Below are 26,405 nucleotides of genomic sequence, written 5' to 3'. Positions count from 1 at the left end.
TACAAAGGCACAGGAGAGGAAATACTTCAATTCATGAAGAGAAAAGTGAATGTTACTACTGGCTTGCTTTCTTTTTCCTTAGTATTATTAACTTCTATACGTGCATACAGTAGCTCCAAGAAGTCCTAATCAAGACTGGAATAATTTCATAATACATCCTTTATATATACTAAAACTGACACACCCTGGTTCTCTCTTCTTCCCTCTCCTTCCCCACAAAATACATTTATGGTTTCTACTCAGAGTAAGAAGCACACAGATTGTAACTGAATACTAAATACAATTATCATTGCAACAATTGCACCAGTTTTGCTTTGCTCAAGCAGAGCTTCATAGTGTCATGTACAGTGAATTGTTTCCTCGTTTGTGAAGAAAGACATATAATAATTTTGTTTTCAGTATAAATTGTTCTCTATTTCCTGAAGCAGTCTTGGGAAAATATGTGAAATAGTTCCTAGTTTTGCTTAATTCCTTTTAAATAAAAGATGTGAAGTGTATGTGAGATGGGTGCATCTGTGCACATTTCAAATGCCATTATATGAAGTTCTGTGCATGCCTGTTCATTTTGAAGCCACTGGTAAGGCTCAAATTGTTTTTGAACTTTTAGTCTGTCATAGGAATACATACTGACACATGAGGGTGTGGTGTTTTCACCCTATTGGCCAGGTAAAGTCCACCACATTACTCTCTCATTCCCTTCCTCAAAGGAAAAGGGGGAGGAAATATGATGAAAAAGGCCTTCAGGGTTAAGATAAGAACAGGGAGAACACTCACCAATTGCCACCATGGACAAAACACTCAGCATAAGGGAGATTATTATAATTTATTGCATATTACTAACAGACTAGAGAAGTGAGAAACTAAAAGAAAACAACAAACACCTTCCCCCATTCACCTTTTTTTACCTCCTCCCTCTGAACAGTGCAGGGAAATGTAGAGTAGGGGTTGTGGTCTGTCCACAGCACTACATCATCCGCCTCTCCTTCATGGTTACTCTCTGCCCCTGCTCCATGTGGGGTCCCTCCCACAGGATGCCATCCTTCCCAAACTATAGCTCTTCAAGAACTGCTCCCACATGGCTCCGTACCACGGGGTCCATCCCCCAAGAGCAAACTCTTCCAGCACGGGTCCCCCACAGGTGGGCGGCAGCTCCCCCCAGCCCCTCTGCTCCTGCGGGGGCTCTCCATGGGCCGCAGCCTCCTCCAGGCCACATCCACCTGCTCCACCAGGGGCTCCTCCACCCATGGGGGGGCTGCAGCGTGGAGATCTGCTCCATGTGGGACCCATGGGCTGCAGGGGGACAGCCTGCTCCACCAGGGACCTCTCCACAGGCCACAGGGGAACTGCTGCAATGTAATATATCAGCTACTCTGTAAGTGACAAGTCTTACATCAGCTGCAAGCTGAAGTGTTCAGGGTTTTTGTCAACAGAATATCTCTCCAGGAGGATGCTTGGTTTACATGGCATTGGTCATATTCTGTGTGAGAAGATGTTTTTTACATCATTTTCTTAATTAAATTTTATTGAGCAAGAAACCATTTACAAGAAATTATTTTCAATACTTGGCACTTCATAAAGTACTCTTTTAGATTATGGTTATTATGTTTATCTCCAGTTCTGGGAGGCAGTACAAGAAGACAACAATAAAATAAACTACCATCCATGGTGCACATCAGATGTGGCTGTGACTTTCCCATTGTGCCCCTTTTTCTGGCACCCAGTCAAGTTCCTGACAACACCAATTCAGGTTTTCGTTCTTACTGAGCATCCCTTCTATTTCTGCAAAAAGCCTTTTGGCTCAGCTGGCCTCCAAACAGGTGTATCCCTTTTTTCTGCACCTCATTAGGCACCTTGCCAAGGACAAAAAGGCTGATTCACCTCTCCTGTCAAACTGTATCTTTTAAATTGGCACTTTTTAAAGTGAGATCTGGTATTTTGCTGGTGCATCTGGGCTCAAGTTTGGGAGACGACAGAGCAATCCTGGTTATCCCAGATATAAAATTCTTAAGTTTTTATGATGACATTAAAACACAGTTCTTTCTTCCTGTACACCTCACCAAAAATACGAAAATACGTACTGTATTTCAGGTATTTCCAGTAAGAGTTGACTACATACTAGCGCACTGACTACATACTACCACAATATACTTCCGTACCCCACTGCCAGCAAAGCTCATGTTCTTGAGGGACCAAACCTTGCCCATCATCTGTTCAGATTCCCTCAAAGTGGTTTCTCAAGGTATTTAAGATTCCTTCTGCTTCAATGGCTTACCAGTCAGCAGGAGGCCATCTCACTCTCTCTTCATCCCTTTCAGGGTATTTTTATAGGAAGAGAGCTAGGGACAAATGCTCTGCATTGAAAGTAATCTCTGTACTCTACTGAATGATATAGTTGCAAGCTGGGTTGTGCGGACTTTTTCACCTGGACAGACCATAGCTACATCTGATAAGTAAGACTGAGGCTTGCAGAGCCAGCTACAAGGTTTAGCTAGACATCCACTTGTGAAATGAATAGGGGTTACATGGTTAATGCTCCATCTTGTTTTAAATAGACAAGGTAGGTGTAAGTGTGGACTTGCTGAATGGATAAATATTTTTAAAAAATATTTCACCAGTTTATTCTTCTCTCTTTCCAGACTGTTAAATCTCTAATGCATCTATCATGAACCAGATTCACACGTACATCATATAGGATTTTGATAATCACTTCCTAAACTAAGCTGAGCCTTCACGCTTGGTTGGAATCTCAGCCTATGTTTGTGTTCTCACTTGCCTATTTTCCACCCTGCCAGCAACCTGCTTTTGGCTCCCCTTACCCTGGACCCAAACCAGTTCCAGAAACAGGCTCCCCAGTGCTTTTGCCGTGTGATGTATGTGCCACGTGGAAGGCAACCAGCTGCCTCGAGCAGTGGGAGCCCACTTTACGCTGCTGCCACCCCATGTTGCAACCATGTTGAGGTCTACCTCATGGCCGTAGGATGCTCACTACAGTCCCAGGTGTGGTGCCTGCCTGTGTTTGAGTTAGGGCCCAGCACCACAGACCAGGAGGCTTCCTTGGCTGCTGGCCTCAGCCTGGACCCTACACTCTGTGTGGGTATAGCCCGCTGGTCTGAACGCACACACAGTCACACCACTGTAACACCTGTGCTGCTACAGCCTGCCCGAGACTTCTACTACATGGGCATAAAAATTAATAATTTAAATAAAACAAAGGAAAAAATTAATTTAAGGTGCTTCTCCGATGTTCCCAGCTAATGTGGCCATCTGTCCTGAAAGAGAAGATTATATACACAAGTTACATAGAATGTTTGCAAACATTATTGTTAATGTGCACACCTTATCAACATACATTGATTTTATACGCATCCTTTAATTTAAATAGCTTTGATTTTCTGTCTGGAAGACAAAAGAGAACATTAATAGCCATCGCTTACTGAGTTTACAGAACTGTACATTAGCTCCTCTAAAATGATCTTGTGTTTGTTATGCTTTAACTATTAATATTTAAAAGAATATTAAAAATGCTGGAAACCTGAGTCAGGTAGACACTGAATAAATAAATTGCATATTTGATATTAATTCACCCTGTTACTTCTTATCATCCTCTATAAAACTGTAAACTTCTTGCAAAGCTATGAACAACAATCTTTGTGTGCCAGTTTATTACCTGTATAGATATCATTATTCCCTTGTGACAGCAAAGTCAAATTCAAGGCATTTTTCATAAACTAGGAAAAATTACCTTTCCAGTGACATATGACACAACCTTCAACTACTAAATGAATCCAAGAAAAATTCTCCTTTGGGAAAAGACCTTGCACATGATTTGTCAGCCTTAAAAATGTTTCTTGAGAAAGTTAATTCTGAGAGGCTTTACAACTGAGCAGTGTTTTCTTCCTGTATTTAAACTGTCCTCTGCCGTGGTGCATTTCAGAATCAAAACTACAGAAAAAAAATGCTTCGGTATATTTTAGCTGTACAAAGACTCTTAGGCTCTCATGGTGAGATCTGAGACCTTATTGGAAATCTCATATAAAAATCTTATTTGTAAACGTCATGTCATGATTTTCAGCACCAAGGCGTTTCAGGAGATTGATGCTGCAATGAGGAATCTGAGGAGTGGAGACTACAACTGAGGTGAGATGTCTGCGGATTGACAAGGGAGTTAAAGCAGGATGAAGTGGTTGGAGCAAAAGCTGTCAGCTCTAGGGAGAAGTGGAGGACAAAATTATGTTCATAAAAAAAGCACATTCCTTCCAAAACCTCACCCAGATTTAACCCTCCTGCTCTTGATAAAGATGTGCATGTAAAGCCCATTGGCACTGGGGCTTCTAAGCCCTCGTGGTCCTGTGTGGAGCCAGGATCCAGGACCCATGACTTGGTGATCCTTGTGGGTCCCTTCCAAATGGGGATATTCTATGATTCTGTGATAACCTACAAGTGCTACTGCATCCCTCAGTTCTGGAGATGGAGTGGATACACTGTGCCTGCCCACAGCTCAAGGATGGTTAATGAATGACTTAATTACCTCCCCTAGCTGAGATCAAGCTGCAGCTCTGAACCAGCTGCTGTAAGAGGGGGGCTGCCTGGTCATCGTGGGGCAGCAGGTGGTGAGGCTACAGGCTACCCTGGAGATGCTTCAGAGATACAAGCTGACAGGAGTGGTGAAAAAAAGCAATGTGCAGAGGAAAACTGCCAAGTAGGGAGCTAGGAAGCTACAAAGGAAGAGGAGAAGGATAGGGAGGGATGCTAAGCTACTGCTTTTTCTACAGCTGGCAGGAAAGAGCATCTCTGGTCATCCCTGCCCTCAGCTGACTGGACTAGACTGGACTAGACTGGAGTGTCTGAGGTTAGGGTAGGGGCTTGTGGCTGAGCTTGCAAGCCCTTGCATCTGCAGCATGTGACTGAGCTGTTGTTTGTAGGGACTGCCTACAAAGGCATGTGGTTGGAGATGGCTGCATGGGATGGCAGTGCTTGACTTCATTGCAAGCATGTGCAACAAGCTTCTGCTGCTTAGCACAGGCTTCTGCTGCCTTGGTGGAATTCAGCTCAGTGCTGTGCAGAGACCTTGAGTTTACCTCTGAAGGCTCTGTGTGGCACTTTGTCTCACACAGATAATCTTGCTGAAAAACATGTTGGAGCAGCCTGAAAAGCACGGTGTTTAAAGCAGCTAACTCCCTCTAGCCACCTGAATCACAGCTCTTCCACGTGATGATACACTATATGGACATATAGATATTTACTACTCAGTGTATCTAAAAACATTGCAAAGGAAAGGCTCTGTTGTTTTACCGAAGTATGGGACATTGCAAAGTCTTCCCTATCCTGCAGTCTAGCAAATCTAAGTTTGTCACTTGCATATGCATACAGTATTAAAATTGGTATTTCCTTGGCTTTGGAGAACTTGCATTTCGAATAGGAACAAAATCCTGGATCAGTAAGATTATTTAGGTGTGTAACTTTTCTAAAAACTAAATTGTACAGTTTCTTCAGTGAGGGAGGTACTTGAGTAAATGTCTGTCTGAGCAGACCCATGCAAGATGGTCAGAATCCTACAAAACTGGGAAACCAAGAGAGCCAGTGGGGCTCTGTTGCTGGCCGATGGTGGGATCTGGCTAGTTGTGACTGTAGCTGCAGGTTAGATGCAGCACGTATGTGCTTTCTAATGCAGCAGAACCTAAAAACCCCTCATAGAAAACAGGCACTGTTCTGATAAGTATTTCACAAAAAAACAGCACAAGGACTTTCTGTACAAACCATGATTGCAGCCCTGGCTATCCCATTACTTTTTTCTTTTGAGTATTTGTATTATGCCATTATACTCACTCTCTCCACTTAAACTTCATCTGATGTTTTTGCAGCATTTCAGGATTTCAAGAGTGTGAAAAAACACCAAACTCACAAAACCTCAAAGCCCATGTTTAAGCATGTGGCCATTCCTCAGTGCAACTTTCAGAGATGCAGACAGCTAGTGCGTGCCTTCTGGTGCCAGTAAATATGTAGAATTACCTGCTAACTGATGTGGGTGTGGGTGGGCAGGTGTGATAAGAGTAGCTGATGGATGGTGGAGCCATGCTGAGACAGCAGTCTCCTTCACTGTGTCCTGAGCGACTGCTGTGATGTGAGCGCAGGGTCCAAGCTCTCCCACTTGTGTGTTGTTCTTCACCGGAACTTTTTGTAACTGCTTTTCCCCCCTCCTCTCTGCTCAGTAAAGAAGCATTTAATAGAATCATAGAATCATGGAATCATTTAGTTTGGAAAAGACCTCTAACATCATCAAATCTAACTATCAACCTAGCACTGCCAAGTCTATCACTAAACCATGGTCTAAACCACATCTACACATCTTTTGAATATGTCCAGGAATGGTGACTCAACCATTTCTCTGTGCAGCTTGTTCCAGTGCCTCACAAACCCTTCAGTGAAGATTTTTTTCCTAATATCCAATGTAATCCTCCCCTGGTACAACTTAAGGCCATTTCCTCTTGTCCTATCACCTGTTTTTTTTGGGACAAGAGACTGATCCCCATGCCCCTACAACCTCCTTTGAGATAGCTGTAGACAGTGATAAGGTCTTCCTCGAGCCTCCTTTTCTCTAGGCAACATAACTCCAGTTCTCTCAGTCACTCCTCATAAGACTTGTTCTCTAGACTCTTCACTAGCTTTGCTGCCTTTCTCTGGACGTGCTCCAGCACCTCAATGTCCTTCTTGCATCTTGAGGGGCCCAAAACTGAGCACAGTTTCTGAAGTGGCATCACCAGGGCCAAGTACAGAGGGACAATCACTTTCCTAGTCCTGCTGGCCACAGTATTTCTGATACAAGCCAGGATGCTGTTGGCCTTCTTGGCCACCTGGGCACAATTCTGGCTCATATTCATCTGACTATCAATCAATACCCCCAAGTTCCTTTCTTCCAGGCAGCTTTCCAGCCACTCTTCCCCCAGCCTGTAGCGTTACATGGAGTTGTTGTGCCCCAAGTGCAGGACCCAGCACTTGGCCTTATTGAACCTCATATAACTGGCCTCAGCTCATTGATTCAGACTACCTTCAAGCAGATCAACAGTCCCACCTAACTTGGTATCATCTGTAAACTTACTGAAGGTGCACTTGATACCCCTGTCCAGATCACTGGTGAACATACTGAAGAGAACTGGCCCCAGTGCTGAGCCCTGGGGGACACCACTTGTGACCAGCCTCCAACTGGACTTAACTCTACAGTGATTCTTTGGTCCTAGTCACCCAGCCAGTTTTTTACCCACTGAAGCATATGCCTGCCCAAGCCATGAGGAGCCAGTTTCTCCATTTGGCCATCAGTGTTTTGCAGAGGGAGACTGGTCAGTTTACAGCAAATCTTGGACTGTGACCAGCTATACCAGACATTGATATCTCAGTATTTCCATGGAGTATATCATCCAAGCACCTTGCAGTCATGAACAGCTCTGTTCCTCAAAGGTGTCAGAGGTATCCTGTTTGGGATAAAGGTAGCAAATGGGAACAGGTATACTATGGAAGAGGGCTGCAGCTGTACTGGGAGCCTAGCTGCTGAGTTGTTTGCAGTTCAGGCCAGTGAGCTGCCTGTTGAACCCTCCTTTATATTGTATCCTCTTTGCTTGAACTAAATTCATTGTCTTTGAACTTAACTAAAACTCAGAGAAAATGCAGGCATGGACTTGTTGGGGTGCAGATGCAGGGGCTGAGCACTGGACTGTTGATCCTTGGGAAATTTCACTGAACCTCAGTGTCTGTTGTGGCATGCACACAACATGAGTGCAGCTCCCCACTCTCTGTCCATCTAAATAACAGCTATATCTATTGGAAACTGCATTTCTACTGTCATATTCTTTTACTCGTCTAGATTGTACGTCTTAAGGATTAAATCTAATTTCAGTGAAACCCAAGAGCTACTGTTAAAAATGACCCCCCTCGTTACTGGCAAGACTACCTGATGTAAGACCAGTTGATTTAGTTCAGGAGATGTTCAGGGAGGACTTGTTTTCCTGTATGAGTCTGTATTTAGTAAGAGAGAACACAGAGGAGCTGGGTAACTGAAAATACAGCATTTGCAACCTTAAAGTGGTTTGCTGCTTTTAATGCCTATGTAGAACAAAACAAAGAATGTTTTGTTTGGGGATAATAACCTACAAAAGTTATTTTCTTGCAGCTTCTTAAGTTAAGGGCACTGAGAAAAATAACAAAAGGGGTTAATAAAAGGAAAAAAAGAAAAGGTCTCTCTAAGAATCAGAAACATCAGAAACTCTCTGTGCTGCTTTCAAGAAGCCACCCTGAACATAATTCCACTGTCCACAGCTCCTCTCAGTAATGTATGAGGACTCATTCGCTCAGTTCTGTAAGGCTAGGAGACAGCTAAGCTGTTAGTGCTGGATAACTGAGCAAGTCTCGTGACCACAATCCAACCGCATCTCAATTGGCATGTCCTGTGTAGTATATATGTCCCCTGACACTTTGAGTTTTGTATATGTTTTAGAGTGTCTGTGCTTTATCATTAGCAGAATCCAAAGCTTCTGTGTGGAAATCCTCCCTGAATTTATAGGCGAGTGTCCTGTGATGTCGAATCTGATCATTTGTCTTTTCTGAGAGTGGGATTAGTGGGAGTTTACAATTATCTAGCTTTGCTTCTCATGGAAAGCTGTAGCAAAACTAATGGCAGTAAAATACAGGAGCATTTTTCTTGTGGCAAAAATCACACAAGCCAGAGCTTGCCACTTACATTTTCCAAGATAAGTTTGATGATTATCCTGTAAATGAGCATTGATTTTTTTCTGCAGATCCCATTACTTTCAACCCGAGAGATTGCTCTGTCTTCTTGCATACCTGTTATAAATGTATTGCAAATATTTTCTCTGTACATTTTTTTTTTCTTTAGAAGACCCCAAACCCACAGCCTCCCCCCTTCCCCGTGATGCTCTGAAAGCCAGATCCCGACTGGTTTTAGTGCAGCCAGAGGGATCTGTGTGCTTTTATAGCTGACTGACCCACAAGGTGGCACTAAAGAGAAAAGTGACAACTTGGCTAATAAAAAGTGAAAACCAAAGGCAAAATACCATATGCTGAATCAATATTATTTTAATTAGGAGCACACTTCCTTTATTGTCACTTAAATTTTATTTTGTGAAAAGCCTTAAAGCTATAAAGCGGCAAAAATGGTTCATTGCCCCCATCCCACATCAAAAGTTAAGTTTTAAAGAGAATGAACGAGACGTAGGTCATCTACTTATCACAGTTCCAGAATCTGAAGGAGGATAATTGTGATCCAAATGTAGTTAATTAATTTTCTTCTCCAAGGAAGGAAAAAATTCAAATGAACTAAAAGCTGAAATCTTTTCAGTTATTAGTCATGTTGGGAAGAGATATGACACCAGGAGTTATTTATCGTCTGCTGTATGAACAAGTTTTCTACTGGAATATTTTGATTGTTGAATTTTTATGCCTCTGTTGTTAAGTGCTCTGGGCTTACTCTATAAACAAATTCTCTGAAATAACATGTTTCTGTGATCGAGAATTTTCTACCAACAGGGGTTAAACCTTGCTGGTTTGATAACAAGTAAGAATTTTCACTAAAAACTTCTCAATCATGAAAATTCTTTTGAGCTGAGTTACAAGTGAGTGGTCAGATTAACACTTTTCTAACAAGAAATCTACAGTCATCTCTGGCCAGGACTGCTCTGTAGGTAGGTGACATGAAACTTGAGACGTAAATAAATAGATGATATCAGACTAATTCTGAACCTTTCCAAACTGGACTCGCTATGATATTTTTATTCCTTCTGAGGTGTGTGCCAATACGATTAGTGCTATTAAGGGCAATAGGGGGCAGGAGTTTACTTTCAGAGAAATACTTAAAGTGGTACCAATATGTTAAGAAAAAAAATCCTTAAAGTGATTCTGAGGTATTTTTCTGTGAAGTGAGCAGTATTACTGAATACCTGGCAGTGTGCTCTGGGAGCCACCAAATAATTGGATGTGTTGTCAATGTATTTTGATGCTTCATGAAATTTAACAGACTTTGAAATCACCCTGAAAATCAAAGTGACTCACGTTTAGCTTGAAAGAGTGAAATATAGAATTAGAAGTGATTGTAAACATTGGTTAAAGTGTAAGTGCTGCTGATGCATTAGGAATAGTCCTGTCACTGGAAACAGTTAAGATTTTTTTTTTTTAAGTCAATAATTTGTGTTCTACATTCAAAGTCCTTGTTAGATTTGCTCCCATTATTCACTGTATGAAGAAATAAAAGCATCTATTACTCAGGATCCCAGTAAAAGCAAACCCAGGCAAATTCTGGACAAGAGAAGCAGAAGCAAACACTCCCGTCCAATTGGCCCAAACCTTCCACCTTGCTGTATTTCAGTCCTCTCTTTGTATGACACCCCTTGTCCAGAGAATGTTTAGGGTCAATCAGAATTTTGACTGAATGATCTTGTCAGCAGAAGTTTGTTTGTTTTACAGGTCATTACTTCTGAAGGACTGTTGCAAGATGTATTACCCTCAGGTGTTATATTTCTTCATTTCTTCCAAAATTGTCTGTTTTACACTTATCCAGGACAGCTGGCAAGTCACAGACCCCTAAGGTGTTTTGACTGGGAAGGTGAAGATGAGTGTTCCTTACAATAACTCCGGAGGTCTGTATGGGCATGGTGGGGCTGAATGAATATGTTCACATACACACCTAGGGTCAGCAAAACACAAAAAGGAGCCTGAGGCAGGGCAAGGTGAAGTACAACCAGTACTCTTGCATAAGAAGGGACTCTCCAGCCAGGAGAACCACGAGGTGACTTCCATATTCTTTGCTCATCTGGAAAATGGGATACTGAAAGAAACAAAACAGTTCATCATGTTTATAATGATTTATAAAACATGATAAACTCTGAATGCATTGACACCTAACACCAGAATTATGAACATGTGTTACAGAGTTGAAGGGACAAAGAACTTACCCACAGTTTTTATATATTTTTTAAATGTGTCTTAAAACATTTTTTAATTGAAATAAACCCTTAGGTTGCCATCTACTGTGTTCCTTGTATTTTTTTTTTTCAGTGAAAAGGTGCTGAACTAGAAGGTATGACATGATCTAGGTGGGGAAATGTTGGTTTGTAACATAATCTGGAATTTCTACAAATTCTTGTTTTCCCCTGAGACTAACTTCTTACCACTAATTGATTCCAATTAGCCAGTTTTAAGTGCAATCAGTGAAAGAAACAAACTTATTTCTACGCTCTGCACCCTGCTACTAGCAACATCTCTTTATTGAATTGGTAGAACTGAAATAGCTCGTAGTTGGAAAAAAAAATCAAGAAGCTGTGTTTAAAAGACTAAGAAAAAAAATTGTAAAGGAATTGAAATATACTTTAACTAAAACTTGCTAGTGGAGAATGAGGACATTTGTTTTCTGCCTTAAATTGCTGCTTAAATGAGGAAAAAGAAATGAATGGAAGAAAAAGAAGAATCAGTTGCTGAATAGACATGGGCAAATATGAAAACTGAACATCTGGGAAAAATAATGCATCTCAGTCACTTAATTTGGAAATTTAAAATACTATTCAATTCTCATATGAAAGTAGATATTTTTATCCTAAGACTTTAGGTTTAAAAAATACGGAGTAAAATACCACAGAAGAAAATGGTGATGGTCTCTGATTTCAAAGAACAGAGAGAATGGGAAGCAGGACCTGGTCTCAGAGGCCTGCTGGTACATGGGCAACATTTCATCAATGCCTCCTCAGATGTTCCTTCCAACCTGAGAGGCAACAGAAGAGCAAGAGGTGATGATAGAAAATTGAGGGAAGAGGAGGATCCAGGGTACTGAGGAGCCTGCCTACCTTCTGATAAACTTCCAGCTTCTCGTTCTGTAGGATTTTATCCACAGCATAACACAGCACTGTGCCTTTTCCTGTTCTGACTGTTCCTTTACAAAGGGGAAAATAGAATTTGTCTAAGCTGAAGATGCATCTAGTCACCTGGTCATCTCTAATTATAAACTAAACATAAATACAGCTTAATGTCGCTAGTCTGAAGTAAGAGCAGTTATTTATGCAAGCAGCATGAGGACAGTTAGGTTACAACTGAAGCAGAGGAGAGCAATGGAAGGAAAGCTCAATTTCTTGGTATGCTCAAGCCAGCACAAATCATCATGTTTCAGCTTGTTTTACTATCTGGTGCTATGGCTGTTTTGACTTTTAATTAGAAAGTCTTTCTCTTAGAATTTTTCTTAGCAGTAATATTTAAAGTAACAGGTGTATTCACCAAGGCAATCAATACATTAAACTGTGCGTGTTACTGAAAAAGTCCTCTGGAAAATAGCAAATAGAACACATGAACGTAGGGCCATTGTCCCAGTTTGTCCCTTTTGGCCAACTTGCAAGCCTCAAGAGGACACAACAGTCCCCTGTTTGCAGCAATGCTTCTTCAAGTAATTATGAGTATGTTGCAAAGCCAACAGATTATAGGTAACTTGTTGTGCCTTGAAAATTGCCATTCCCTAGCTGCCACTTGGTCTTGAGCACAGCCACCTGGAATCTGGGTCTGCGAGAAGTGAGTAGTTCGTAATACTTTGGGAGGTCACCTTATGTGTTTTTGACCAACATGTTTGTAGACTGTGGAGTGTGGACTGTTTTAGTACTTAAACAGAAGGGATGAAGAGCTGTGGGTAGCCTTGACATTGAAGTATGTGAGAAAAACCCAGCTATGACCACAGAAATGCCTGACTGAGGCTGAAAGGGTCAGCGGAGCACTGACTGATGGGGGCTGACTCTGTCTCTTTTCCCCTGTAACTCCTCTCTGTATATATTTCAGTGCATTTTTTTTTTCTGGACTTTGTACAGAAGGACTTTTTCTGGGCTCTTTACTGTTATTTTTTTTATATATATTTTTTAATATTATTTTTGTGTTTGTGTGTGGGTCAGTAAGATAAAACTGTCTGTAAAACTTTCATATACCTGCAAGAATGAAGGATAGATCAACCAAGTCAAAAAGCAGAAGTTAGGCAGCCTCTGAAAGCTGTAATGTGCCGATCCTCTGTCTGGATGAACTGTACCCTGTTGCATGCTACACAATACAGTTGCTCATTTATAGAGCTTTTCTGCCGAGACTGTAAAGTACCATTGTGAATACCGAGTGGTGTCTGTGTGCAATCTTAACATAACATAAACCACAGCTTTATTGGGGTCCCTCGTCACCTCTTTGCTGGCCATAGTATAAACTGGTATAGAATTGGAAGCCGTATTGTCTGAAGTTTATCTGTGTTTCTTCTGATACTTGTCTGGGGAGGGCCATCTCCACAGCAATTCGGCTAAGGTGAGACATGCTCTTTTATTTTGTATGAGTAACTGAAACCCAATCCTATGAGCTCATAAAATGTGATTGCATACAAGATGTTGATGGCCTAGGGGAAGTTTTGAACAACTGGGAGTCATTATCAGGATTTTGCTGCAAAAATGATCCATGATCTGATGTGTTTTCCAGCACTCTACAGAAAGGCCAAAGGGACTGCAAGCTTCAGAGGCAGTACCCATGAAATCCATGTGTGTGCTTAAAACTGTGGACAAACAAAAAACCAAGAATCTTTCCCAAATGTACACAAATTGTTTCTTGGGCACCCCATACCTTTGTGATTGTGATTTCTCATCAAACTGGCTATCTATAGTAATCTGTACATGGCACTGCTTGCAGAGAGTAGCATTTGAGAACAAATTAATAAATTAATACCTCACTTGACCTGTATCTCATCTAGCTAAATTTTAGAAACCCATCATTACTAATATGAAGAAGAGGTTAATCTAGTAATGTGCAGTTTTAGAGTGATAGATGAGCTGAGGTACAAGGGTTATTTAGCACAGTAGCTCCTAGCAGCACCTTCTTATCATAAGTCTCCAGACCAACAAGGATCCCATGGGGTGGCTGAAAACCTCTTGATACTTTGAGTTATGGGACCAAACCTGGAAGTGGATATAAAGAGCCTTAACTCCTCTCACTTGTGCCTTGCTCCAGTATGTTGCCTGTGCTATTTTAACCTGACTTAAAAGGAATTAGCTGCATGGCTTCTTACTAGCATGTACCTTAAATCTTTTACATACCCTTTCTGACACTGGCCCTTCAATTTATAGACTAATGTTGTCAAAGCTGAGTTGTGTGACTGACTCCCTTAGCTGATTGTGGAAGATCTCAGCCCAGAGAGTTATATATTTGTTATTTGTATATCAAGAAGGCCAGAATGATGTACCTGTGCTGTCACAGGCAGCCGCGCTTTCCTCTTTAGAAGTGTTGGAGCTGGCTAGCTAACAAGCACAGCCCAATTGTCCGGCACCAGAGCTCACTGCTTTGCTGAGAAGGCTTCACAAAACCTTAATGTGTGAGACTTGTAACTATTCAATTGTATTTAATTAAAAATATGATTACAAAATAGTTATAAATGACACTCAAACTATTCAATTTCATTCCGGTCTGCTTCTATTCTTGAAGCACATTTTTGCCTGAATGTCTCCCTGATGGGAACAAACACAACTTAAAACCCATTGCAGAAAGCGATAGAGGGAAACACTGCCTTTTCTACTCACGCCTGATACTGACAGCCTGCATACAAAATCTTAAAAGCACTCGGGCACTCCTTTTGTGCCTGCTTTTAGAGGGTTTAATGAAACATATAGAAACTGACATTTTAAAACCTGTAGCTTTGAATCTTATTTTGCAGTGTCAGTTTGTTTCTTTTTTCTTTTTATTTATTTCTTTATTTTTTTTTCCAAATCACATAGCAATAGTTTCCTACCTTTCTGCTTCAAACTTCAGTCAACAAATAATGAAGGCTATTTTCAGATAATAAAACATTTCTATTCTTTGTCCTGTTATAACAGGTGGGCAGCTAAATAACACCACGGTAAATATGTGGGAATGCTAGTTACGGAGCAGTCTTGGCCCTCCTAGGACATACAAAACTACTTAGCAAGTGTATCACAACATTTACGATCAAGACTAGTTGAAATTATAAGCCTTTGTTAGAGCGTGCTGCACGATAAAAACAAAGGCTCAGATCCTTCCAGGGAGAGCAGCCCTATATATATTCCTGACTTAAACTGGTTTATGTGTCAGTAAATGATCATTCATATTCTGCAACAGCATGCAAAGTCAGATAACGTTTCCAAAAGACGTAGTAGATTTGGGGAAAACAGAGATCAGGCATTCCTTCGGGAAGTAAAATGGCTAATACAGCCCATTTCAGGAAACTGTGCAGATTTGCTTTGCTTATGAAAGAAAAGTAGGACTTTATTATTTTCTTCGCTATGGAAATTAAGGCCCCTCTTCTGCAAATCGTTATGTACACATTTAACTTGATGTACGGCATATATTCCATAGGACTGAGTGCCGCGGATAAACACATATGTAACTGTTTACAAGATTGGCGCTAAAGAGCTTCCAAAAAAAAAAAAAAAAAAAAAGTTTTTGAAGTATGCAAGCAAAATAAGGAGAGCGGGGATGTTTTCAGACATTGATCTAGATCCCCGCTGTGTAGATTAATTCTGCGTTTTTGCAATCCCCAGATGCACAAGTCAGGGGGTGGGGGAGCGGGTGGAAGAAGTGGGCTCAGATTCAGTAAATCACTTTTCAGCAATTCACTTTCCCAGACTGGGGTTCACTCCTAGGACTTCTTAAGCCACGTGTCGGTGCATTCCCCCAAGGCATCCTTAAATCCTCCCAGCCGAGAAGTGGGGTTCAGAAAGGGCTGGAGGTGAGAAGCCCGTCCTGGGGCCGCAGAGTAAAGACGTGGGGATGCCTGCAAGTCCCAGCGAGCACTTAGGGACTGATTTTTCTCGGCATATTAATCCTATCGATTTGAGCGGAGTATTTAACCTTTTATTTTCGGCTTCATCCCCGCGTTAGCATGACAGCACTATTGTCGTCCAAACGTGTAGTCGGCGGCTCTTTATTAAGTCCTTATGAATCTGACACAGTGCCAGCCTCCGATAACCACGCAGGGAGCACAGCCCCGGGAAACCCCACGCCTCGGAGGGGCTGCAGCCGGCCGGCCCGTCCCCCAGCCCCCGTCCCCAGCCCACCTCCGGGCCCCCCCCCCCTCCTCCCCCCGCAGCCTCGGCGACCTCTCCGGGTGCCAAAGCGGAGAAAAGCCTCCTCTGTCCCCGTGTCTCCCCAGTCCCCGTGTCTCCCCGGTCCCGGTGTCGCCCCCGTCCCGATGTCGCCCCCGCCTCCCGCCCCCGCCCGCTCCCCCGGGGCGCCGCCGTCACCGCCGGCAGCCGCTGAAGGCGAGGGGCGGCGGGGCTTGCCCGCCTCTCCCCCCTTCCCATCCCTTCCCTTCCCTCGCCTCTCCCCGGTGCCTATATATAGCTGCCTCTGCCCGAGCCAGCCGGGAGAGCGCTCTGTACCTGCAGGAGACAGAAAAGCCAAAATAAGAGCGGAGCGCCGAGGAGTGACTCTCCGGAGCCAGCCCCGCCAGGAGGAGGAGGAAGAGCAGGAGGAGGAGGACGGGGACAGGGACGGGCTCGGCGCCGCTGTCCGGTGCCGGGCGAGCCCCGCGGGGGCGACCCTCGCCCCCTCGCCCCCTGCCCGCCTCCCGGGGGCCCTGCGCGGCGGCGCGGGGCTCGCATGGCTCGGGCGCTGCCGGGGCCCGGCGCGGAGCCCGACCCCGGCCCCGGCGGCTCGGGGGGGCGCGGGGGGAGGAGAGCTCCCTGCGGGCGGCGGCGGCGGCGCTAGCGGGGGGGCCGGGGCGGCTGAGCCCTCCCCCTGGGCGCCGGGGTGCGCTCCCCGGCATGTGCTGAAGTGCCCCGCAGAAGCCGCACAAGTTGCAGGAGCGGCTCCGGCGGCCGGACGGCGGCGAGAGCCCGCGGCCGCCCCCTACCCCGCTGCCGACCCCGTCCCGTCCCCCCCCCATCCCCGTCCGGGGGTCATTTCCCGGCGGGGCTGCCGGCGGCGAGGGTGATGCGGCTCCTCGGGGAGGGGGTGAGGGAGTGAGCGAGAGGCGGTGCGCACCCCCCCCCTCCGGGCCGAGAACCCCCCCCTCCCGCCCCGGGCCGAGGAGCCCCCCCACCTCGGAGCCTCCCATGCCTTCGGGGCCCCCTCGGGGGGCGGCGGCCCCGCGGGAGGCGGGGGCGGCGCTGCCGTGATGGCCCTGGAGGAGAAGCGGGAGAAGCGGCCGCCCGTCACCCCCATGATGATCGAGGAGGAGGCCGCCCTGCGGAACGGCAGCCGGGGGCTGCCGCCGGGCCCCTGGGCCGAGGCGGCGGGGCCGAGACCCCGCACGACGGAGCGGCACATCGCCGTGCACAAGCGCCTGGTGCTGGGCTTCGCCGTCTCCATCCTGGCGCTGCTGGCCGTGACCATGGTGGCCGTGCTGCTCAGCGTCCGCTTCGAGGAGTGCGGCGCCGCCGCCGACGGCCCGCCGCGGGTCGGCGGCAACGGGAGCCTGGCCGGGGGGGCCCGCCCGCCGCCCCGAGCCGGGCAGCCCCCCGGCCGGCCCGAGCCCGAGGAGCAGGCGCGGGGCGGGGAGGCGACGGCGGCGGCGGCGGAGGAGGAGGAGGAGGAGGAGGAAGAGGAGGAGGAGGAGTGGCAGCGGCGGCGGCTGCTGCCTCCCTGGGCCCGGCCGCGGCTGCCGCGGCACCTGCGGCCGCTGCACTACAACCTGATGCTGAGCGCCTTCATGGAGAACTTCACCTTCTGCGGGGAGGTGAACGTGCAGCTGGAGGTGCGCAACGCCAGCCGCTACATCGTGCTGCACGCCCACCGCATGCACATCGAGGCGGTCCGCGTGGCCGAGGACAAGCTGGCCGGCGCCGTGCGGGTGGCCCGCTCCTTCCTCTACCCCCAGACCCAGGTCCTCGTCGTCGTCCTCAACCGCAGCCTGGAGGTGCAGCGGAGTTACAACCTCAAGATCATCTACAACGCCCTCATCGAGAACGAGCTGCTCGGTTTCTTCCGCAGCTCCTACGTCCTGCACGGCGAGAGGAGGTGAGGGGGGACCGGAGGGGGGCGTGAGGAACTTGGGCCGGCGCTAGGACCCGGCGGCTGCTGGGGGTGGTGGGTGGCTGAGCGCCCCTCTCAGTGCTCTTTACTTCTATACTTACAGAAACAAGGCGGTGGGGTGGGATTTCGCATGCCACGGACCGTTTTGATCCGCTTGGTGCAGCTGAGCCGCTGTAGGTTTGCAGGCAGTGGCGGAGCAAAGCCGGGCAGTGCCACCTGGTGCAGGTGGCACCGGGCACGGTCCTGAGCCGTGTCCGAGGGTGCTGAGGCAGCGGGGTCAGCTCCTGAGCTCCTGTCACGGCGGGCAGGTCACTGGGGAAGCCCCCGTTAAGGCAGGCAGGCAGACGGCCTTTATTTAAAAGGAAAAAAAAAAGTTTTCTAACTGCTGTCAAACTTTGTGAAACAAAGGATGGGATGGGTTCTTGATCGTCGTGTCAGCGTTTGTTCTTTTAGATTTAGTTTCTTTTTATAATCTGTCCTTTTCTGAAACATCCGTGCAGTGACAGGTTCTCTCCCTGTTCTGTACTTCCTGCAAAGTTAAGAATTTATACTTGGAAGAATAGGGAAAAAAAAAAAAAAGTAAGTCAGGCAGAAAAAGCAAGCTCCCCAGCTCAAATCTACAGCCCTTGGATTAAAACATGCCTTTGTCACTGTGATTATTGACAGTTTTAAACACTCTGATGTGGGATTTGAGAACGAGATTGGAGTTATTTGTGTGATGTGTCACTGCAGTGAAATGAAATGAAAAATTGGTAAAGTATGGCTGTGGGAGAAAGTGCAGACAAAATACCTTTTGTCACTGAGGAGTTAGTGAGTGGGTAATCAGAAGTTTTAACAGACCCGTATGGAAACAGGCAAATCGGAAAACAAGACTGGTAACAGCAGGGGGTATAATTCACTTTCCAAAACCAAGAAGTTATCTAACTGTTAGCATTCCTGAGCATCTTAACTTTATGTGGAAGTAGTTGAACTGCCAAGTTGCTGCTGCAGTGACATTTCCCCAAAGTTACCGCACTGTACTTCCATGCCAATGCTCCAGTTATGATTAACAAAAAAAAAAAAGTTTTTTTTTAGAGTCATCAAGAGAGTTTAAGGCACAAGGGTGGAAAGCAACAGTCAAACGTGCTTCCCAGTGCTTCTTGTGTAACTTTTCAGGTATAAATAATGTTGTCCTTAATACACTCGAATAAAGTCATATTGGGCAAGATCCTTACCTTATGTAAGGCAGCATTGTTATCCTGAAATCTCTGGCAGTTTTTCCTTACAGCAGCTCACACTTCTTTCAGTAAAATGCTGTTTATAAAACTGTAATCAGTTCATGGTTACAGTTTCAGGTGTTTAATAGAAATACCGTTTTTCTTTTTGAACTGTCACAGGCTTAATAACAATGACTCACTGTGATATAAAATAAATAATACACATTCTAAACCATGAAACTTCTTTGTTCACAGTGTGCTCTTGCAGTGCAGCAATTTGCATTTTGATTAATAACCCATTTTTTATGTAATGCATATAACCATTTGTAGCCCTTAAATGTGGAGAGTTTCTGCTGTGATAGACAGAAAGACTCCTCTCATGCCCTCAGGGACCCTGATATTCCAGCAGAACTTTAGCTTTTTGACATCTTCATATTCGATTACAATACAACAATATTGTTGGAGTAGTGGTTGCTGTGAAAGGGTCTTAAACTTTGTTTTCAACTTTTCTTGTACATGAGGAGTAAATAACTGGTTAACTGTGAGCCTTCACAATCATAGTAGTGCCTTCACTTTATAATTTTTTTTGGTGAAATTAGTTCATTTACTGTGCTATTCATAGGTGAAACTCTTAATTTAGCCTTAGATGTTCATAGTAGTATCTATTTTCTTACTGAAAACTTTAGTACTCTAATTGAAAAGTGAAACACAAGTGATGAGCTACAAACTTATTTTGCATTATGTGCCAGAATTACTATTACTGAATCAACAAACATTTAATACAGATACTGTAGAGTACCATAATAATATGCACACATAATTTAAATGAATATCAAACTTTGACATAAATGAAAAAGAAAGAAAAACTTACATCATTCAGACAAAACAAACAGACATATTCTTCCATCTTATAACAACTAAGATGTCAAAATAGATAGGTTGTTGAGGAAACACACGTCTTCCTTTAATAGATGAGGTAGAATTAAAATACCTGCAAATTACTGCCGTGGGTATGCTGAGAAGAGAGACTGCAAGGCTGTCATTCCCAGAGGTACAACTTTTTATGGTGATATTTTGGGGAATTGGAGATAAAAATGTCAGTGCCCAGAGAAGTATGTAGAGACCTGAATGAATTACTCAACCTGCTCTTCACTTGCAGTGTGGTATAGTTTTGCTTGGTTTTCCTCCTAATGCAGAGAGAAATAGATAAGCACAGACTGTTTTATTTTAGACATGCATGACAGCTTAGTCTTTGCGAAGCAGTTTTTAACTTTCTGCTTGTTTTATTTTATGGCACAACAAGCAAATCAATATTTGATAGTAATGCACATGTTATAAATATCACAGTTATTGGTAGCTGGTGTATTTTTAGTATGAAATATTGACTGCCCGATGTTTGCCCAGTTACGTCTATCTGGATATATGCATCTATCTGTGTGAAGACAGAAGTTGCAGAGTTTACCAGGTTTTATTACTGTGGTGTAGAGATTATATCAATGGCCTAACTCATAACAAGACTACTGATACAGTCTCCAAAAAGTGGAAGAAAAATACTCCTTTTTTTGGGGAGTATCTGTATTTATACAGTAGTCCCAAAGTATGCATTTACATGTTTGTCTGAGCTCATTAAAATTGTTAATTGCAGAGGAAAGTTCATCATTCTTGCTTTATTAATAACAGGCAGGTACAGTTTTCCATGCTCACTTGAAGCTACTGTTGACTCCTAGCTGCTCAGAGTGTGCCTAGAATGCAGAATCAGGTCCACTTGAAATACTTTGCATATAAATTAAGTTGCTTTGCTTCATTTAATTGGCTGATTTGGCTTTGTTGCACTAGTGTAAATCCACTGATAATAATGGATTTTTTTTTTTTTTTTTTGATTAACACTGGAATACCTGGCATCAACTTTTTACCATATATTTAGCAACCTTATGCAGAATTATGATTTGTCTCATTAAAAAATGTGGGTTAGTTAAAAGAATACGACATGCTGAATTCCTTCAGTAGTTACTAACCAAGTAAGGCTTTTTGTTTTAGACAAAAGACCAATGGTAAAACCTTCAATGGTGGAAAAAAAAATTCATTCTTGAAAAAGAAAATTAGCCCTCTGAAAGAGGTGATCACTTCACCAAGAAATGATCTGGTTCTATCAGGCATAGATGTGCTATAGCGAGATAAGAGCAACATTTCAAGACATTTATTTCCTCATTGTTTTTATAAAAGAATGCTACTAAATATTTATTAAACCCAAGAAGTTTTAGGAAAAAAATAGATATTTTGTTTTCCTTAAAAGTTGCCTATTATTTTTTCTCCCTCAGTGTTTGAGAGTATTGTAATGGAGATTAATGCCTATGGACTAATTAATAATAGGTCCCACCATTTTCATTTTATCAAACATATTCACCTGTCCTCTTCCTCCAGAGGAATAACAGATGATTAATAAACCTTTAAAATTCTGACAAATGTTTACCAGGTATCTAAAATTGCATGGTTATTTTTGCTGATGGAACCTTGAAAATGGAGTCATGATTCAATACCTCTCAAAAAGCCTACATACTTGCGCTTACGCAGTTAGGTCATAGTCATTTTCTTGTCCTGTGTGCCTCCAGAAAATATTCCCATTGAACCCCATTGTTCTACCTTTTAAGTGTAGCTCCTTGTTTCTGCAAAGAGATCATCCCACATGGATTTTCTCTGAATGGTGTAAATTTGGAGAAAATCTCTACCCACAAATGTTCTTCTTCCATATCTGGATTAATATATGCTTAGTTCCGAAGCAAACAGTCGCAGATTTTTTTTTTTTTTTATTCTTTCTTTTGGTCAAACTAAAGCTTTCCCATTCTATACAATGGTGTAATAAATGCTTTTGACTTCTTTGGAGATCTTTTCATGATTTAACCCGTTAACTAACAACATGTATTTGTTCTTCATAAAATAAACTACAAAAGAAAAGCACATCTGGAAAAAAGGTTAAACTACTTTGTGCTTTTTTTAATCATTTATTTATATGTGCAATTTTGCAAAGGTCCCAGAATATTTTTCCTGGACGTGCACAGTAACATTAGTGCTGTATCATAGTGTGTCTCAGACCTGCATGCAACCAGTAAAGAAGCAATCAGCAGTGGAAAACAACGACCCTCTTGAGTATGTGATGTGGTCATAAGTTGTAATGTCCAAAGAAAGGCAAAGTGTGCTGTCAGTGTCTCGGGGCAGAGTGAGCCCCCTGAAGGCTCCTAAATTCTGGCTTTAACTGAGGACTGTGCTTACTTGTTCTGCATTGTGTGACCAATATTGGCCAAGTTTTTTTTCACACACAGAACAGAATTGCTGTGAGAACCCAAAGTTTCATATGAGGCGGAGGATTATTCATTATTCATCAGGGTGCTGCCTGCAAATTTCCTACAAATTTGTAGGCTGTTACTTTATATTGATTGTGTTACAGTACAGGTAGTAAGAATTCATGCTAAGAAATGCTACAACGACAAAGCAGTGTTCAAACACTCTGTACTGTTGCATTTGTTGTTAAACCACAATAGTCAAGCAATGTTGTATTTAGTGTGTCTGTGAATAGAGTGCTGGTCACAGTCGGTAACAGCTTTGTTGTTTTTTTTTGCCTCTTTTCCAGGTTTCTTGGTGTTACGCAGTTTTCTCCTACTCATGCCAGAAAAGCCTTTCCTTGCTTCGATGAGCCCATCTACAAGGCCACTTTCAAAATCAGCATCAGGCATCAAGCAACTTATATATCTTTGTCCAACATGCCAGTTGAAACTTCTGTTTTTGAAGAAGATGGATGGGTTACAGATCACTTTTCGCAGACCCCTCTCATGTCCACGTATTACCTAGCCTGGGCAGTGTGCAATTTTACGTACCGGGAAACTGTCACCAAGAGTGGAGTAGTTGTAAGTATTTATGATGTTGTACACACATTTTCTAACTTTGAAAACCCTTGCTTTTTGTAAGGGATCATGACATCAAATACTTAACCTTTTTGATTAGCATTCCTAAAATTTGGCAGTTTATTTAATGGTGGTGTGTACTGCTTGTGGCCTTTTCTAAAGGTTTATCATGGTTGGAAAGGGCCATTAGGGTTGGAAAAGACCTCCAGGATCATCTGATATAACCGTCCCCCTACCACCAATGTTACCCACTAAACCATGTCCCTAAGCACCAGGTCCAACCTTTCCTTAAACACCCCTGATGCCACCACCTCCCTGGGCAACCCGTTTCACTGCCTGACTGCTTTTTCTGAGAAGAAATTTCTCCTAATTTCCAACCTGAACTTCCCCAGGTGCCACTTGAGGCCATTCCTTCTAGTCCTATCACTAGTTATTTGTGAGAAGAGGTCAACCCCCAGCTCCCCACAATGTCCTTCCAGGTAGTTGTAGAGAGCAATAAGGTCTCCCCTGAGCCTCCTCTTCTCCAGACTAAAACCTGAAATATAAAATTTCTGATTTGTTCAATACTTTTTGTAATTGATTAGCTTAGTAGGTGTGTCTGCCTCATGAAATTTTAAGCTTTCAGGTATGCCTTTTCACTTTACTTTGATTTTCTGAGGAAGTTTTCTCTTGTTTTTCCTACAGCCTTTTCAATACTAGTATTTGTTGGACTTTATTCAAAGAAAACAGTAATACTGGAAAGGTTTCTAGTCTTCTTCCTTTAGTACTGACATGATCCTTGGTATGCTGTGTGCTAACTTGAGAGGCCAATAAAGTGCTTCATATCATAGGGCATGCTTTAGAGCAGGACTTTACATCCTATCTGCTTCCTGTGGAGCTCCAGGTTGGTGGAAGCACTGACTTTCTGGAGCTGTTGTTTCTAAATATGGCATGGTTCCAAGAAGTATGCCATGAAAAAACAAGGGGAAAAATCCTTTATTTATGTCAGTTTTGTTTTTGTTTACAAATATCAAACACAGAACTGTATAACAAGCCAAAATATACATGAGAAATGCTGTCAGCTTAATAGAATATTTCACAGTGCTGTCATCTTGATTTTACAGGTGTACATACAGAGAAACCCTTCCTTCGTAGTTTCTGTGAATAACAAATTTGAGCTACTTTTGGAAGCACGGGGCTAGGCTGGAGTTTTAACTGTGTGCCTGAGCAAAGTGGATTTTTAAATTTGTGCTTCTGCAAATGCTCTATAAATTTGTGCTGTAGCCTGGGGGCATAAGGAAGGGCTGCAGGCCTCCTTTCCGTGGTTGATCAAGACATGAAATGTCTCCTTAATCACTTTTAGCTAGCCTAAGCATTCAGCTGCTGTAGAAGGAGCTGATCCCACCCTCCCTGAGCCAAACATTTTCTTAGCCTTCTTGTGCCAGCACTCACCTCTGCACAGCCGTACAATATGGCTGATAACTGACCTGAAAAAAAAAAAAAGGAAGTGTGTGAATATGTTTTCAGCCAAATCAGTTCTTTGCCCCTGCTTTTTGTGTGACTTCCTGAGACCTAGTACAGATTCAGGGCTGTGCTGAAGATGAGGGAGGGTAGATTCAGACCTTTTTATTGGTAAGCCTCATTTAGGTCATACTGAAGTTATGAGGAAATTTTTTTATCACTGAAACAGCAGGGTAGGACACCGGGGAGCCCTTTCATATAATGGCCAACAGACTATGACACTGTCATTTTATCCCACTGAAGGGGAGGGAGAAGCATGGCTAGGAAGTGATTCTCTGGGATGATTTACCCTAGGAGTGTAAGAATGTTGGAACAGCTGAAGCCATGCTTGCACTCCGAGTGGTCACCTGTGGTGGCTGAGCTGGTCTTGTACCTCACTGTTACCAAAGAGGAAAGGCTCCTAGCTTTTTCTGGTTGGGACCTGCTATTCCTTCCCATGCAGCAGCTCTGGGGCTAGCTGAACCATTAGTTGAGCTGATTTACTGATTTCAATCATTATCTTGAAAAATGAAAGCATTATTATTATTATTATTATTATTATTATTATTATTATTATTATTATTATTATTATTATTATTATTATTATTATTATTATTATTATTATTATTATTTTAAACCAATAAGTTTCTCTGTCAGTTCAGTGAATTAATTTAGAAAAAGATCGCACAAATGCCAGTGCAAAGAAGTAAGAACAGAGAATGGTGGAGCTGATGCCTCGTTCTTAGTGCTGCTAGCTGCAGATTGATTAACTGGACAAGAAGCATTGCTCTTGGGATGAGAAACTGGTTGCCTCTGGCTGTTGTAGTAGTTGGAAGACTGAGCTAAGTAGAACAGGCTAGGATTTAAGGCCATTTCTTATGCCTTATCAATCAGTACCTAAGCAGACTTCTATCCAGGTAGGAGTTGATGATCTTCGTGGTAATGTACTCTTCCTGCTGAAGGATTTGGTCTTAAGCTAAGAATGATCTGTTATTCCTCTGCTTTAGCAAACAGTGGTTGCTTGAGTTTCTCCTTGAACTCCTGTAAAATGGAAGTTTTTGGTGTATGCTGTAGTAGCTTGGTCTTACGTTCCTTGCTCTGTAATACAATGTAACACTTGCAAGCTCATCATGCATGATACTCCCCTGCTATCTCACTCTTGACATGTCCTATAGTAATCTAAAAAACAGTTGCAAGCAGTTCAACTTCCAACATCAGTGTAAGCGAATACATGCAAGATGAGGGATGAACCATGAATTTGAAAGACACAGCCTACTTCCTTTCGCCTTAAGGAGAATCTCATGTTCTAGTAGCATTATTTGCAGCTCATATGCTGTAGACTTCTGCTGCTTTTGGATATTTGATATCCTGAAGACAGAAGCATGCTCATGTCATATAGACAATAACTGTTACTTTCTGCTCTTCTGATATTTGGCAAAACTGTTCTCAAGTCTTTAGATTTAAGAGGAATCTAAAGAGAACGTAAAGGATTAATTTGGTAGGAATTTGTGGCTACTGAGGCCTCGGTTATGTTTGAGTCTTTCTTCAGCACGTGCAGGACATACATATGTAAGCTCACTCCTCCAGCCAGACTAAGCTGTACAGAACTTTGTGCCAGCAATTGCACAAATTAGTAGATCATCTTGTCAAAGACCGGTAGGCCAAAAGCCTATATATTTTGAAGTGGTCTCTTATCCCATAAAATTCTCTAAGTCTAGAGTTGTACCTCTTGTTTTTTTTTTTTTTTTTTTTCCATAGTGTCCCTACCTCAGAGATATATTAACGTCACAGGAATGCCAAAATAGTTTACAATGAATTACTGGTTAAATATATTTTGCAATTTTTCAGT

At 43.2% G+C, this 26,405-nt stretch overlaps 1 protein-coding gene across 4 annotated transcripts in view; it reads left to right on the top strand.

The window, feature by feature from the left end:
• Positions 1-16,406: 16,406 nt before the first annotated feature.
• TRHDE (thyrotropin releasing hormone degrading enzyme) overlaps positions 16,407-26,405 on the top strand; it is a 207,080-nt gene continuing 197,081 nt past the window's right edge. For 3 of the 4 annotated variants that reach the window (XM_068669186.1, XM_068669185.1, XM_068669184.1), the window contains exons 1-2: positions 16,407-17,970; positions 22,807-23,080. In XM_068669186.1, the coding sequence (XP_068525287.1) occupies positions 17,129-17,970; positions 22,807-23,080 (1,116 nt within the window). In that variant the 5' untranslated portion in view covers positions 16,407-17,128. The remainder of the gene's footprint in view (positions 17,971-22,806; positions 23,081-26,405) is intronic. The other variant, XM_068669183.1, reaches the window with a different exon arrangement.

The sequence above is a fragment of the Anas acuta genome, chromosome 1 (genome assembly GCF_963932015.1).
Source record: "Anas acuta chromosome 1, bAnaAcu1.1, whole genome shotgun sequence".
In the NCBI taxonomy this organism is placed as follows: Eukaryota; Metazoa; Chordata; class Aves; order Anseriformes; family Anatidae; genus Anas; species Anas acuta.
The sequence above is the reverse complement of the archived record's forward strand: the minus strand, read 5'-3'. Positions and strand labels throughout refer to the sequence as shown.